The following is a 15,455-nucleotide window of genomic DNA, read 5'->3' as shown; positions in this document are numbered from 1 at the left end:
GGACTATGGACCTAGTAATAGAAGCTTAACAAATCCGATGAAAAAGACGAAAAAGTCATTTCTCTTTTTTCCACCGATTCGTCTAGTCTTGGTCAAATACTCCACTATGTAAGCCAAGACTGAGCCCTCCTTTATACTAGAATTATATTTACTCATCGTGACGAGTGTCCACTGATCTAGTCAGTTCGTGATCAAGATCCTCCAGGTTCAACCCGTATTGAGGAAAGTCAATTATTATGTTATACCTTTCTTGATACATATATACCCTAAGCATCGTTGCTTCCCCAGTGAAAGATTTTTCCGAACGTACATACTTCGGAAGTGCCGACAATCTATCGGTTTTGGAATCAACCCTTAGGTGAGTGAACATTGACCTTCTTTCGAGAAGGCTGGATTCCGTATTTGTCAACCACTTCTCACTCGAATCATGTTCCGAAACTCCCAAAACTTAAGTTGTGATTAGCATGATAGTAGCCTTTAAGCGAATGAGTCAAAGAGCGCGGTAACATGATCCAGTGTCCATGATCACTTCAGGATTTAGATCAAGTCTCACTGTGACCATCATAGCGACCTCGGTTAGTGTGTCGTAACGATACTTAAACGACACATCTACTGTTGGGAATATTGTCCACTTGAAGATAATGATTACTAAATTCGATAATAAGATTACTTTATTAGCATTATATGATTAGTGGGTTGAGTTCTAAACAATTAGAATCAATAACAACTATCTTCCATAGCCTCCGTATTAAACTGAGTCACGTGCTGGGCACCTGAGTTCGGGCGGTGTGCTAAAACATGGTCGATGACTGATATACGCCTGGAAAGCTATATCTAAATTCATATATGTGGAACACATAGGTGAAGGCTGATCACTATGTCGGAGCATTCTACACTTGTGGTAAGTGTACGACTTGGACAGGTCTTGGTTGTAGATGTGTCGTTTAAGGACCGTTACGACACACTAACCGAGGCCACTATGATGGTCACAGTGAGACTTGATCTAAATCCTGAAGTGATCATGGACACTGGGTTATGTTACTGAGCTCTTTGACTCATTCGCTAAAAGGCTATTCATGCTAATCACAGCTTATGTCTTGGGAGTTTTCTCAGAGCATAATTTGAGTGGGAAGTGATTTACAGATACCGAATCCAGCCTTCCTGAAAGAAGGTTAATGTTCACTCACCTAAGGGTTGATTCCAGAACCGATAGATTGCTAGCACTTTCGAAGTAAGTAACGTTCGAAAGAATCTTTCGCTGTAGGGCTGATATGTATCAAGAGAAGTATAACGGATAAATTGACTTCTCTTGACACGGGATGAACCTGGAGGATCTTGATCACGAACTGACTATATCAGTGGACACTCGTCACGATGAGTAAATATAATTATAGTATAAATGAGAGTTCAGTCTTGGCTTACAAGGTGGAGTATTTGACCAAGATTAGACGAATCGATGGAAAAAGAGAAAGGACTATTTCGTCTTTTTCATCGGATTTGTTAAGCTCCTATTACTAGGTCCATAGTCCCCGATTCCTCTGATAAAGGCGGATAAGAACTTTCGTATAATAATGTTTATCATTATTAATCTCACTTGCTGTAATTGTGATTGACAGCATTAATTCTGGACAACGGGTATTCGCAGAATTAAATAAATATTTATGGTAGAATTGTTTATTTATTGTTTGATCAACTAAATAAACAATTATTAATTATTTTTTTATTGTTGGACCAAGTAAATAAATAATTAATTGGGTTTTAAGCAATTGGGCCATGCACACATGGAAAATTCGAATTAGGATTTTTGGCACTAGGGTATGCGCAAATCTCCTTGGCCGTGTGCCATCAAGTTCGAAATTTCAATATTGGTATTTACCAATATTTTCTCTTTAGTTGTTTAAATAAAGGAGAGAGAAAAATATAAGATATTGTCATATATTTTATCCTTATTTAAAGGAAAGTATTTAGGAGAATAATATATTCTCCTTTATTATCTCACTAAATAAATTATTCTCTATTTAAATAAAAGAATAATATCCCATAGATATTGATCTGATGGATGAGAGAAAAAGTAGGATTCACTTGTTGAGATCCAATGACCCAGATTTAATCCACTAGTGTGAACGCAATAAAAGGAAATAAAATATTCTGGAAGATTCCATGAATATCTCATTTTTACTACTATAAATAGGGGTTCATGATAAGGCAAAAATAAGCAATTAATTTGTGGAAAATTTCGTGGCTCTCCCTCTTGGGTGTGCGAAATTTTCAGCCTCTCCCTCCCATCGGAAATTCGTTTCCATTCTTAGTAAAATAAGAGAGAGATCTCGAAACACCTAGTTTCGTGATCTAGTGAGATAAAGACTGTGCCCACTCATATTTATTATTCGTCTCGGAGATTACGTTTCGGAAGACTAAGGTGTCATCACATCGAGTCCTTGAAGGAGGAATTCCTTATTTGATCGTGTGAAAGCTTGTACGTTCAAGACGAAGACGGATTGTGAAAGCTTTCAGTTCGTGAACCGAAAATCAATGTAAGTATTCGTTTTACTCTTATAATCGGTTGCTTGATAGATATGCTCTCGTGAATTAAATTAATTAAACATAACTAGATCTTGTTAATTATAACCATAATTTAATTAGCTTATGATCAGCGTAATTAATTATTTTTCCGCATTAATATGGTTATATGGTGGAATCATCTCAAAAGACGCGCATCGGAGCGATTGTTCGTGTCTGATGCGTGCTCGATCAACCAACATCTACAACTAAAGCATGTCAGGGTCGTGCACTTACAACAAGTGTAGAATGCTCGCACGTCGTGATCAACTTTCACAAGTGTTCCACATATATTACTTTAGATACAGCTATCCATGTTAGGAATATTGTCCACTAGAAGATGATGATTACTAAATAAGATAAGAAATTACTTTATTAGCATCATATAATTAGTAGATTGAGGTCTGATAACATACAGAATCAATAACAACTATCATCCATAGTCTCCGTATCAAACTGAATTGTATGTTGGGCATCCGAGATCGGGCGGTGAACTACAACTTGGTCGATGACTGATATGCGCCTGGAAAGCCTTATCTAAAGTCATATATATGGAACATGAGTGATGGTTGATCGCTCAGTGGGAGCATTATATACGTGCAGAAGGTGTACGATCTGGACAGAATTTGGTTTGGATAAATGCGTTGTTTAAGGACCGTTACGATGCACTAGCCGATGCCGTTTATGATGGTCACAGTGACGTTTAATCTAATATCATGAAGTAATCATGGACTTCTAGATCATGCTACCGGCTTCTTTGACTCACCACGTTAAAGGCTAGTTAGACGCTGATCAAATAGGTGTCTTCAGAAGTCGGGACATGATTGTAAAAGAAAGTGTTTTCCAGATACGGAATCCAACCTTCCTGAAAGAAGGTAAATGTTCTCTCACCTAAGGGTTGATTCCAGAACCGATTGATTGTGCACACTTTTGAAGTTGGCTTACCTTCGGTTGAATCTTTCGTTGGGGAAGCAACGATGATTAGGGCTTATATGTAACGAGAAAGGTATAACGGAACAAATTGCGTTCAGTCCTGGTGGGTCATGATCACATACTGACTAAATCAGTGGACACTCGTTACGATGGGTCATGATCACATACTGAATAAATCAGTGGACACTCGTTACGATGAGTAAATATAATTCTAGTATCAAAGTTGGGTTCAGTCCTGGATTACACGTTGGAGTATTGTAAGGGACTAGACAATTCGATTAGAAAAGAACAAGGAATATTTTATCTTTTATCGAGATTGTTAAACTTCTACTACTAGGTCCATCGTCCCCGATTCGGCTTCGATAAAGGCGGATAAGAACACTAATATGATAGTATGTATTATTATTATAATATCACTTGCTATAATAGAGATTGGCAGCAATTAATTCCAAAAAAGATATTTTGGGAATTAAATAAATATTTATAGTAAAGCTGTTTATTTGTTGCTAGATCAAGTAAATAAACTTTATATTTATTGTTGGACAAGTAAATATGTGTCAAATGTGTTTAAATCTATTGGGCTTTGAAAAAGTAAAATTTGGGCCCTCCCTACCTGTGGTAGTTGATTTTTTATCTGGTGTGCCAACCAGTATTCTTTCTGTTCCTAAAATATAGGAGAATAAATAGGAGATATGATTGTCCTATATTATCTCCTAATATTTAGGCTAAATATAAGGAGAATATTTAGGAGAATATATTTTCCTAAATTTTCTCAACAGCAAATATTTTATAGTGTTGTATAAAATAAAATCCTAGATATTGATCTGACGGATGAGAGAAAAAATAAGATTCACTTGTTGAGATCCAAGTGCTGAGATTTAATCCATTATTGTGAACACAATAAAAGGAAATAATATTTTCTAGAATATTCTGGAATATTCTATAAGATACCTTTTGAACTGCTATAAATAGAGGGTTAATGAGAAGCAAAATTTAACCTAATTGCCAAGGGATTTCGTGGCCTCTCTCCGTTGAGTGTGCCGACCTAATTTTTCTATGGGATTATTCCTATTCTATGACCTCCACAATGATTTTGGACCAAAATCAAATAAGTTCAATTTAATCCTAAACTATGACTATCTAATTTCTTTAAGTACAAAAATACCCTCAATTTTATTAACAATGTCAAACCTGTCGGTTTATTGACATTGATGTCAATAAACTGTCAGGTTTATTGACATCAATGTCAATAAACTGTCTGGTTTATTGACATCAATGTCAATAAACCGGCAGGTTTGACATTGTTATCAATAAACTAGCTACTGTCAACGACCCCGACAACACCAAACACATGTTATCAAAATTGGGAAACAACAGCTTTGTTTAAAAAAAAAATTTGGGCACCAAGAGTTAGAGATGCATTTTTAGTAACATAATTAACATCTCAACAACATAACCACGCTCGGCTTTGACCCATCGGCGCTGGGATGGGAAACGCGAGGACTTCTACGCACCACCGGGGGCGATTTCTCAGGCGAGGGTTTGGGTTTCTTGGCGGGGGATTTCTTTGTTTGGGTTCATCTTTCTTTAAGTCGTTGAATTTCTGTGCTTTTTGAAGTTAAGAAACAAAGAAAAAACGATTCTCGCGATTCTGGAAAATTTAGAAAGTTTATGGAAATTTCTGGGTTTTCGTTGAAGATTTATTGACATTGATGTCAATAAAAATGCATATTTATTGACATCAACGTCAATAAATCTTCAACGAAAACCCAGAAATTTTCAGAAACTTTTCAAAATTATCCAGAATCCCGATAATCTTTTTTCTTTGTTTTTTAACTTTAAAAACCACATAAATTCTACGCGGAATCCATGGCGGGCTGTTTCGGCGGACACTTCGAGGTCGCGGCCACGGGCTGCTCTCCGGCGGCCATGACCGTCGTTCCCAGGAGCTTCAGCGTCGGAGATGGGAGAAGATGAAGGTTTGGGGATAGAGCTGTTCATAATGAATGAACAAAATGCTTAAAAAAACAAATTCATGGATGAGAGAAATGGGGTTTTTTGGACGCAGAGAGAGAGAGAGGGAGGATGTGGATTGTTTAAAAAAAAAAAAAACTGACTAGAGGGATAAGAAATGAAAAGAGGAAAAATAAAGAATAAGGTTAAAAACGTAATTTAATCAAATGGGTAGTCATAGATTTGGATTAATTTAGACATATTGGATTTTGGTCCAAAATTAGTGTGGAGGTCATAGTTTAGGAATAATCCCTTTTTCTATTTCTTCCCCTTGGAATTGCTTCAATTCCATTCTTAGAAATAAGAGAGAAAGATCGGAAACACCTCGTTTCCAGATCTAGTGAGATATAACGAAGACCACTCTTTTATCTTATCTTCCTCGAAGATTACGTTTCGGAAGACTTTGGTGTCATCACATCGAGTCCTTGAAGGAGGAGTTCCAGATCTGATCGTGTGGAGGCTTGTACGTTTAAGACGAAGACGGATTGTGAAAGTTTTCGATTTGTGAGCCAAAAACTGTAAGTTTTCTTAAACTCGTATTTCATCTGATTGCTTGATGAAGTTTCTTATGTTTAATTAATTAAGTAATCTATATCTTGTTTAATAATCATATTAATAAATAGCTATTGTTAGTGTAATTATTATTATCCGTATTCAATTGGTTATTTAAGGTGCAATAATCACCAATAATCCAGGTGTGGCGTGTATCAGTCATCAACCATGTTTTAGCTCACCATCCGAACTCAGGTGCCCAACACGTGACTCGGTTTAATACGGATGCTACGGATGATAATTTCTATTGATTCTGATATTTAGAATTCAACCCACTAATCATATGATGCTAATAAAGTAAACCATTATTCTATTTAGAAATCATTTATGATTTATTCATTATCTCTCGTGGGTAAAAATTCCTAACACTTGTCTCGTTTGAAACCATGCATTTAACCCTATATAAATTATTTTGAACATATCAAAATTAAGACAAATTTTGGTGTAAACGAGGTAATTAAAATTTGGGGTAAAATTGAAAAATCATTTTTAGTGTTTACTTAGGTATATCTCTTTTTTCTGACTGAAAAAATTCAATTTTTTTTTAGCTAGACAAACATATAAAAAAGCCTTAAGCCCTGCTTGTTGACAAAGACATATAAACGTTATTACACCAAGAGTCCTAAACACGTGTTCTTTCATCCAATTTTAGCGTCTTGTGTAATAGTAGATGGACTAAAATTTGGCATTACAAACTTTTGAATAGGCCTGTGCACGGTCCGGTCCGGTCCAAAACCGACCAAAAAATCGGACCGGACCGTTCAAAACGGTCGAGAAAAACCCAAATCGGACCGGACCAAAAAACTGTAAAAACCGGACCGGACCGGACCGTTTTGAATCGTGTAGACCGGACCGGACCGTTTTGAACCGTTTGGACCGTTTTGAACCGTTTAGACCGGACCGGACCATTTTAGTCCGTTTGGACCGTTTTACATAATTAAAATAAAAAAACCATTAATTTTCCACCAAAACAAAAACATATAGTCATGTATGGGAGGGACATACATGCACAAATGCCTAATTTGGCTAATTGGACATTAATTTATTTTTTTTTTTTAAATAAACCGGTCCGGTCCAGTTTAACGGTTTTTTTTTAAAACCGGACCGGACCGTTTGAAGTGAGTAGACCGGACCGGGGAAAAAACCGTTTTAAACCGGACCGTCGGTCTAAAAATCACCGATCCGGTCCGGTTTACGGTTTTTATGCGCCGCCCTACTTTTGAACATCAAGCATATAAATATAACATATCATTAATTATTTTTCTCGCCGTTTTCTTTTTAAATAACAATAACAGTCGCTGATCTTAAAAAAAAATCCTTCTAAAGAAAAACAATCGCAGTCGCTAGTTGTGTTTCTTTTTAAATATATTTCTTAAATTAAGTAATCGTGTTAATCCATATGCAGTAGAACATTATTTCTTGCCCCATTACGTAACCCATACGTTAATTTCCACTCCAAATAGCTACGTCTCAGGTGTCTTATTATACACACATAAAGAAAACGTGTTACTTCTTTGAAATTTGATTACAGTTAATTGTCTAAACTCTACAAGTATCTAAAAATTTATTCTCATTCCTAAACTCTATTACAAAAAAAAATAAAAATAAAAATAAAGGAGCACAGCGGGGTGGAACGGAGAGTTGAATTCAGATTCAGCAATTAAAAAAGAAATTCGTGAAAAAGCAAGCACTCAACTGCGAACTTACTCTATTCTATAATTCCACTCTCATCCATGCGCTATGTATTAAATAGTGATAGCGGTCTCTACTTTGTTTCTCTTTTGGTTATTGACTGTATAAATAATTTTTTTCCATTTTATATTTTTTTAATATCATAATTTTTTTTCCGACAACAAAAATACTTAACATTACTTTTTAATATCATCATTAATCTCAATCCGTTAAGATGACACATAAAAGATTATTGACGGCATAAATACTTCAACTTTTCGATTTTATACACTTTAATACCACAATTTTTTTTTCTTCAAATAACAAGGCTTAAAAGACGTGACGAATTTTGTAAGTCTTTTATTTCTTAGCAACTTAATTTAAATTGCTACAAACTAGTTATTTTATTTTTTTTTACAAAACTACAAACTAGTAATTATACACGCCAAATTTTATAATTAAAAAAATAATTTGAGTAAGACAAGCTTAGAACTCACATTGGTTCATTGAGAAAAGAAAAAAAGAGACGCCATGAGCGTTGTTCTTCAATTCAAAGGGTTTACCGTCTTCTCTCGATATAAGCTAAGTTTCGGTGCCCAACATCACTGTTGCTTTCTTCACGCAACATCTTCATAAACAAACCCATTGATTTTAGATTTGGGTGTCATTAAATAGGAAGATGAAGAGAGAGGTGTCGCTATCGTTGTCATGTGGTTCCCGAAGTTTTCTCCGCTTTTTTTAAATTGTTTTTTTATTATGATTTTATTACTTAATTTTTATTTTCTTTTTTATTTTCTTTTTTTTACTCAATATATTCGATTATGAGAGCCCACGTGGAATTTAACTGATTAAAAGTAATGATGGTGGTATTTTTGTTGTCGAAAAAAAAGTTGTGTTATAAAAATATATAAAATCGAAAAGTTAAGACATATTTATGCAGTCAATAACCCTCCACGTTTCATTTTAACGGATTGAGAGTAACGATGGTACTAAAGGTTAACGTTATGTATTTTTGCCGTCGAAAAAAAAAATTATGATACTTTTTTTTTTTTTTGAGTGACAAAAAATTATGATACAAAAGTGTATAAAATCGAAAAGTTGAAGTATTTATGCCGCTAATAACCTTTTTCTTTTTAAAATAATTTCTTTCTTAATTAATCGTTCTTCTTCCGGAAATGATTTCTTGCCCCATTACGTCACCCATACGTCTCTGTTGTCTTATTACACACACATAAAGGAGATTCACACGTGGCTTCTTCCGTTTACGAAAAGAATGCAAACCCACAAAGGAACGGAAATCCCCAAATCCCCGAATCCCAATCGCAAACCCTAGCCATGGCGGCGACGGGGTTCCCGGAGGACATGATCGTCGAGATCCTGAAGCACCTGCCGGCGAAGACCCTGGTCCGATTCCGATGCGTCTCAAGATCATGGCGATCGCTCCTGACGAGCCAGGGCTTCATCAGAGCACACCTCGCCCGAGTCAAATCCGGCGAATCAAACGGCGTCGCTCCGGCTGTGATCTTGTCCCGTTACGGCGACTCTCTGATCTCGATGGACCCCACGGCAACGGAACCGCAAGAAGCGACGGAGCTCGATTTCCCGATGGTCCCGTACTTTCCGTACTACGTGAAAGGCCACTGCGACGGCCTGATCTGCTGCGTCGTCAACGACGGAGCTCACGGCCATCTCCTCCTCTACAACGCTTCCATCAACGAGCACCGGAAGATGCCGATCCCGCCGAATTTCCGGAGCACTCGCGAGGTCTTTGGAATCGGGTTGGACGCCGAGTCTAACGACTACAAGATCGTCCGATTCCCTTCCATGTACTGCCGCCTCAAGGTCCCCAACTTCGTCGCCGCCGTCGAGGTCTTCAGCCTCCGGACCAACTCCTGGCGCCGGATTCCGGCGGAGGACACGCCGCCGTACTTCGTCGAGCACGTCTTCCAGGCCACCAACGCCGACGGCGGAATCCACTGGCTCGCAGAGGAAGGAGACACTCTCCGCTGCGTGATTCTGAGATTCGATCTCTCGTCAGAGAAATTCTCCGTGGTGGCTCCTCCGCCGGATCCGGTGCACGGCCGCGGCGTCTCCTGGATTGGGACGCTCCGCGGTAGGCTCTGCGCGGCGCACACCCAGCGGATGGAGACCGTCGAGGTCTGGGGCTCAGTTAAAGGTTGGCAAAATGATCTGAGTAGTTTAACTATTTTACCGGTGGTTAATCGAGTTTCTTAGAATGGTTAACCAATTAAATATGAGTTTCAATTCAGTAGCTATTTAGCTAATAACAAACTTAAAGTTTTGCAAAATACTCGAGATTTTGTTAATTTTGTATTTTACCCGTTTACCAAAACTATTTTACCGGTTAATCGTGTACGGTTAACCAATTAACTATGAGTTTCGATTCAGTAGCTATTTAGCTAATAACAAACTTAAAAGTTTTGCAAAATACTCGAGATTTTGTTAATTTTGTAGTTTACCCCGTTAACCAAAATTAACGCGGGTAAAAATAACACAAGTCATGGGGATCGGTGGTTATATTTGAAACTTTTAATGAAACGTTGGTTAAATAGCAATCTTTAACACTTGAGGTGGCTTAATTCGTCTAATTAATTTGGTTAATTTTGACCAAAAAAATCACTTAAAATGTAAATTATTCGACACGAATATTAAGGGGACAAAATGCTGACTTTTAGGGGCAAAGGGAAACGGGGGTTGGACGGTGATGGTGTCGGTGCCGCGGTGGTGTTCGTCTCCGGAGACAGCGGTGTCGCCGTTCGGGTCGCGGTACACTCCGCTGTGCTTCACGGAGGGCGGTGAGCTCGTGATGGCAGTGGGAGGGGAGGGGTTCGTTGCCTTCGACGGAAAGAAGGGCAGTTTCCGGCGGATTGAGGTTGGCGGGGCCGAGCATTACCTTCAGGAGACGGTGGTCTGCGAGAGCTTGGTGTCTCCGTACATGGGCCGCAGGAGAGCCTCCGTCGACGACCACGAGTGGCTCGCCGACACCACCTCCAACGACGGGATTCGCCAGCTCATCATCGGCCTCCGCCGCGGCTTCTCGTCCAGGGCTTCCCGGAGTAAGCATCGATAACATGCTGTTATAAAATTATATGAATATTGTACATATTTGTTTGTTTTCTGGAGCTTTTGTTTCGACTCTATACAAAATACGAATTGGGTGTTTTCTTTGTGTTTGTTCTTCTGGGAATATTTTACAAGTATGTCTTTTTGCTCTGTTGTGTGTCTATGTATAATAGATTGAGATTGAATATCCAAGATGTTTGAATATTTAGAAGGGAATGAAAATAAATATTATAGAGATGTGTGTTAAAATAAAATAAAAATTAAAAAAAAAATATGCATATGAATGGCATGGTATTAACTCTAGTAGGAGAACTGAAAGCTCCTGGAACCAATCTGTCTTCCGACTAGAATGTCATACTTCTTCAACCTACAAATTTTAGTAGCAGCTAGTGAAAAGACCAGACTTGGAAAAGTCGGGATTCTGAACTCACAAGACAAGGGCTGAGTCTAACTGACCTGAGGTAAGCTCATCAACTCGAAAACAGCTTTCTTCGGCGTGAGCTCGTTGTCGATGATCCGAGCCACGGCGGTGAGAACTGGCATCTTTACTTTATATTTCTGGGCCAGAGCGACGACCGCTCCGGCCGTTGATACACCTTCCGCCACCTATTAGATACAGTAAGTCACCTCATTCGTTCATGCAAATATATATATATATAGCTTTCGAGTTTTAATCACCTGATTCATGGAGCTCAAAATGTCGTCCAGTCTCTCCCCCGATCCCAGGCGTACCCCGACAGTTCTATTTCTCGACAGGTTCACGAAACAAGTAAGCATGATATCTCCGGTTCCCGATAGACCTGTTATCGTTGTTGGTTTGGCGCCCATCTTCAGGTTAAAAAAAAAAAACCCGGAAAATGTTTAATTTATAGCAAAAACCAGGATAAAGAGATTTGTGGGTGAGCAAAAAGTTAAAAACACCTTTGTAGCTAACCAGCGTATCTCGGAGCAACCCTGCGAAACGAGAGCTGCCATGGAGTTATTCCCGAGATTCATACCCACCACGATCCCGGCGGCTATGGCGAGGACGTTTTTCAGCGCACCTGCAATTTCGACCCCTGTGACATCGCTGTAGTTATCAGAGGTTACGAGCCTCTTTTGACGTTACAATACAATTAGAAAAGAAAATGTACTTGATACGATGATTTGCCGTTCTTAAGACCGGAAATTTAAGGAAAAGGATCAGCACCTTGAAGTGCTGATTCTCAGATGATTGGAAGCGAGTAATTGCTGAACCGCGTTCGCCAACTTCTTGTCTTTCGACGCGACCACCAGCGCTGCGAGAGGGCACAAAAAATGGTTTTTTTTTTTTAAAAACGCTGACTTCATTGCTTATGCTAATGAATCCAATGTCACACCTGTCGGTAATTTATTCATGAGCTCCGACGCGAACGAGGGACCCGAAAGCGCCACGAAAGGCTGTCGCTGATTATTCAGAGCGTTCGGGATAATCTGCGACATCATTCTCAGCGTGTTGAGCTCCAATCCCTTACTGAGGGATATGAACGGCAATCCCGGGTCGACGTGATCCGCGATTCCGGAGAGGAAAGACGAGCTGAACTGAAACGATAATTAAGATCGAATTCAGATACGAAAAAAAAAAAATACAACTCTCGCTATAAATGAGTCTGTACAGACAGATGTGAATCGGAAAAACCTGAACGGGGACAGCGTGGAAGCAATAATCGGCGTTAAGCAGGGCGAGTTTGGCATTGCTCGTCGCGATCACGTTCTCGGGCAGTTTGTGGTTGGGGAAGTATTTACTGAGCAAATATTTCGGTTTATCTGACCGTGAATTGATCTCGGAAAAATGTAAATTGGGGTTGATAATAATTTGTTACCAGTTGCGGTGAGCTTCGTTGATGGATTGGCAGACTTGTGGGTCACGTACAAGCATGTTCACTTCTAGCTCCGGCTTTCTGCTCGCAACATGGGCAGCCATGGCTGTGCCGAACGATCCTCCTCCGAGCACCACAATCTGAGCACAACCAAAGAACCAAAAACTCAGGTACTTGGGCTATGTTGGAAATCAAAATTTGAAGAAAAATCAGAGTGAAACCCTATTGTGATTGAAAGTGAAGAAAAAAATTTGGATACATGTTTTATGGCCTCCACGTGCAAATTTGCTTAGATTTTCATTTACATGGGCAGCCATAGTAATTTTAGTTCTAACAAAAACCTAACTTTCCCTCGAATTTTCTCTATCCAAACGTCACAAAGAGATTACAATAGATTCCATTTGTTTTCCTATTTTTTTTTCCAATTCCTTCCAATCGAATCGTACCTTGAAGATCTACTGTATAGTTTACTAATAAAAATATATAACGGTCAATATTTGCTTATGAGCAAACATCTCATCCAAAGGCCAATAGTTGGGAAACGAAACAGAAATATCCAAAAACAAAATGGAAAAACAGAACCATATAATGTATACATATAGATTCATAGACGTACGTATAGTTAGATAACCTTGTTAGTTCTCTCGAGAACGTCGGTCTTGGCTTTGGAGCGCAAAGACCTAGACCACCGGACGAGCTTTTCCCAGGCAAGCCTCACCAATCTCCGCCGATCTCTGCTCCGCTCCGGCGACGAATCCGCTTCCGAGACTGAGTCCAACTCCGGAAGAAGCTTTTCTTCTCCGCGCGTCGTCGGATTCGCGTCGGACGCTGCGGCGGCGGAGATTGACGGCGAGTGGAGGCGGAGAGGAATCGCCGGCGGCGGTTTCTTGGGGAGGATTAAGGTGCGACGGTGGGTACAGGAGTCGGAGAGGAATCTCGAGTTCAGCAAAGACGAAGACGAGGGTTCTATTAGAGCCACCATTTTTGTGTGCTTAGAGAGAAAGAGGACTAGTCTACAGTGTATATGGAGTTTGTTTTTCCAGCGAATAATGAAAATTGAAGGAATGCGTTAGAGAGGGAATGTGAAAATTGAGCAGAAAACAAAAATTGATATTTTATTATCCGCTCTCTCTTTTCTTTTTTCTTTTTTCTTTTTTCTTTTTTCTTTTTTCCTCCGTTTGATTTCTTAGAAATGATGCTTGGTCTTCAACAGTGTTCCATTGGGCCTTATCTTATTGGGTTTTTCTCCTCCGCCTAATAAGGTGCTGAAAAGGACGGAGATTAGCTTTTTTTCAAATTTAATATCTCAAATGGCCATTTAGTTTTTTTTATTTCATGATCCTATTTTTTTTAATAGTATTTTACAGTTTTATTTGACTTTTTTTTTTACTGCTTGTAGTTTCATTTAAAATTTTCTTTATTGCTTACAGTTTCATTTAAAATAAAGTTAAAATTGTCTGTAATTTAAATATAAATAAGTACTTGTGAAAGGTTTGAAAATGGAAAAAAATTTCATTTGCATCCCTCAATCTTTTGTCAAATGTATCCACCATCCAAATTCAAATATTCTTTAGAGAGTGTTTTCGAATGGCTTGCCCACAAATGTGTTGATGCGGAGAATTTGATTATGTATCGAGTGTGTTATCACCCATTTGCTTGGGATCAATATGCTCGTGTTTTTTTAGATCAACAACTTATTAGCCAATAGGTTTCTACTAATTGGTTGGGTACATTCTCGATTATAGGTGATATTTTGGCTGCTTTGGTCGTGTCAATGTGTTGGTACATATGGATGAATAGCTGGGTTTGGAACCCGAAGGACCTCGACTATCGACGACAACTTTATCAAAGCACTCTAGATGAGCTTCGTGTTTAATATGAAGCTAAAAAATTCTTGATGCTTCTCAACCATTTTCGTGTCATACACTAGCCCCACCAAAGTGGACTCAAACACACGTCAACATCGTGAAGATCGATGTTGGCGTTTGCCACCTTTGAAGAGGAGAACAAATATTTTTTTGAAATTGGAGTTCGAAACAACAAATGGTGTATCATGGACAGAAGTTATGTAGTAGAGCCATAAAGCTGGATTTAACAATGGCACAATCTATCGGAGTACTCAAGAAGGCATTGAATATGACGAAACTCTTGGTGGCAAGGGCATATGCCCCTTGAACCGGTAGAGCCAACTAAGGACTAGGAGGCATCTGTCCTTAACTTTTAAAAATTATAATTTTTATTTTAATTTTTTATTAATCCTTCGTATTTTTATTTCAAAATGATATAATATTTTCATATATACCATCTCTGATTTTTTTTACAAATTTGGCCTTTTCTACAATTTCTGATTGTGCGACTGTCTAAAAAATACTACAGCAATTTAAAAATAAGTGGAGTGGATTACCAAAATAGATATTTTGCAGATGGTAAAAGAAGTTTAGAAGTTGCTATTTAACCTAATTTATCTATCATTATAATTAGCTTTCAAGTTTTGCGATGGAAATGAGAACCTTATTAACACGCCAAGAACACCATTTTAAATGAAATAAAAATAAAAACACGCAAAGAACACGCTATATTTCCATTTGATTAGTTCAAGAGAAAATCAAAAGAGCCTCTTAAACGGATATTCTCTCTATTGTTCTTTAACAAACATCTACTCTTTACGACTCCCAAAACAATTCACCCAGATTCATAAGCCCCGCGAAAATAATCATAAGCCCCACGAAATTTATGTGGTAGATTCTCTTTCGCGTCTTATTATTCTCTGCACCCAAATTCCATACTACATTAGTCTAAGATAAC

General features: G+C 38.5%; 2 protein-coding genes across 3 annotated transcripts; one reads left to right on the top strand and one right to left on the bottom strand.

Moving 5' to 3' along the window:
• The first annotated feature begins 8,967 nt into the window (after positions 1 to 8,967).
• Positions 8,968 to 11,047, top strand: LOC149379771 (putative F-box protein At3g16210). The gene is made up of 2 exons (XM_089604297.1): positions 8,968 to 9,904; positions 10,425 to 11,047. Exons 1-2 carry the CDS (start codon positions 9,064 to 9,066, stop codon positions 10,817 to 10,819), a joined length of 1,236 nt encoding a protein of 411 aa, XP_089460423.1. The 5' UTR covers positions 8,968 to 9,063; the 3' UTR covers positions 10,820 to 11,047.
• A 4-nt stretch (positions 11,048 to 11,051) lies between these two features.
• Positions 11,052 to 14,033, bottom strand: GLY1 (NAD-dependent glycerol-3-phosphate dehydrogenase family protein). Of its 2 annotated transcripts, none has more exons than XM_089604294.1 (9): positions 13,282 to 14,033; positions 12,654 to 12,790; positions 12,470 to 12,575; positions 12,171 to 12,372; positions 12,002 to 12,089; positions 11,734 to 11,881; positions 11,491 to 11,640; positions 11,269 to 11,418; positions 11,052 to 11,179 (listed from the first exon to the last, which is right to left on the bottom strand). In XM_089604294.1, exons 1-9 carry the CDS (start codon positions 13,630 to 13,632, stop codon positions 11,165 to 11,167), a joined length of 1,347 nt encoding a protein of 448 aa, XP_089460420.1. In that variant the 5' UTR covers positions 13,633 to 14,033; the 3' UTR covers positions 11,052 to 11,164. The 2 variants fall into 2 exon arrangements, with proteins under 2 accessions (XP_089460420.1, XP_089460421.1); XM_089604295.1 differs by having other exon boundaries at positions 13,267 to 13,380.
• Between the last annotated feature and the right edge of the window lie 1,422 nt (positions 14,034 to 15,455).

The sequence above is a fragment of the Urtica dioica genome, chromosome 12, assembly GCF_054948205.1.
Source record: "Urtica dioica subsp. dioica isolate 48M chromosome 12, U.dioica_male_clone48M_v1_H2, whole genome shotgun sequence".
Classification (NCBI taxonomy): Eukaryota; Viridiplantae; Streptophyta; class Magnoliopsida; order Rosales; family Urticaceae; genus Urtica; species Urtica dioica.
This window is presented reverse-complemented; position numbering and strand designations above follow the sequence as displayed.

Bases quoted from the DNA above. Each gene is read 5' to 3' on its own strand.
- LOC149379771 (XM_089604297.1), top strand. From the start codon at position 9,064: ATGGCGGCGACGGGGTTCCCGGAGGACATGATCGTCGAGATCCTGAAG. The intron at 9,905-10,424 runs GTTGGCAAAATG...GCTGACTTTTAG, and splicing joins GGTCTGGGGCTCAGTTAAAG to GGGCAAAGGGAAACGGGGGT.
- GLY1 (XM_089604294.1), bottom strand. From the start codon at position 13,632: ATGGTGGCTCTAATAGAACCCTCGTCTTCGTCTTTGCTGAACTCGAGA. The intron at 12,576-12,653 runs GTAACAAATTAT...ATATTTGCTCAG, and splicing joins AACGAAGCTCACCGCAACTG to TAAATACTTCCCCAACCACA. The intron at 11,882-12,001 runs GTGCTGATCCTT...TGATAACTACAG, and splicing joins CTGAGAATCAGCACTTCAAG to CGATGTCACAGGGGTCGAAA.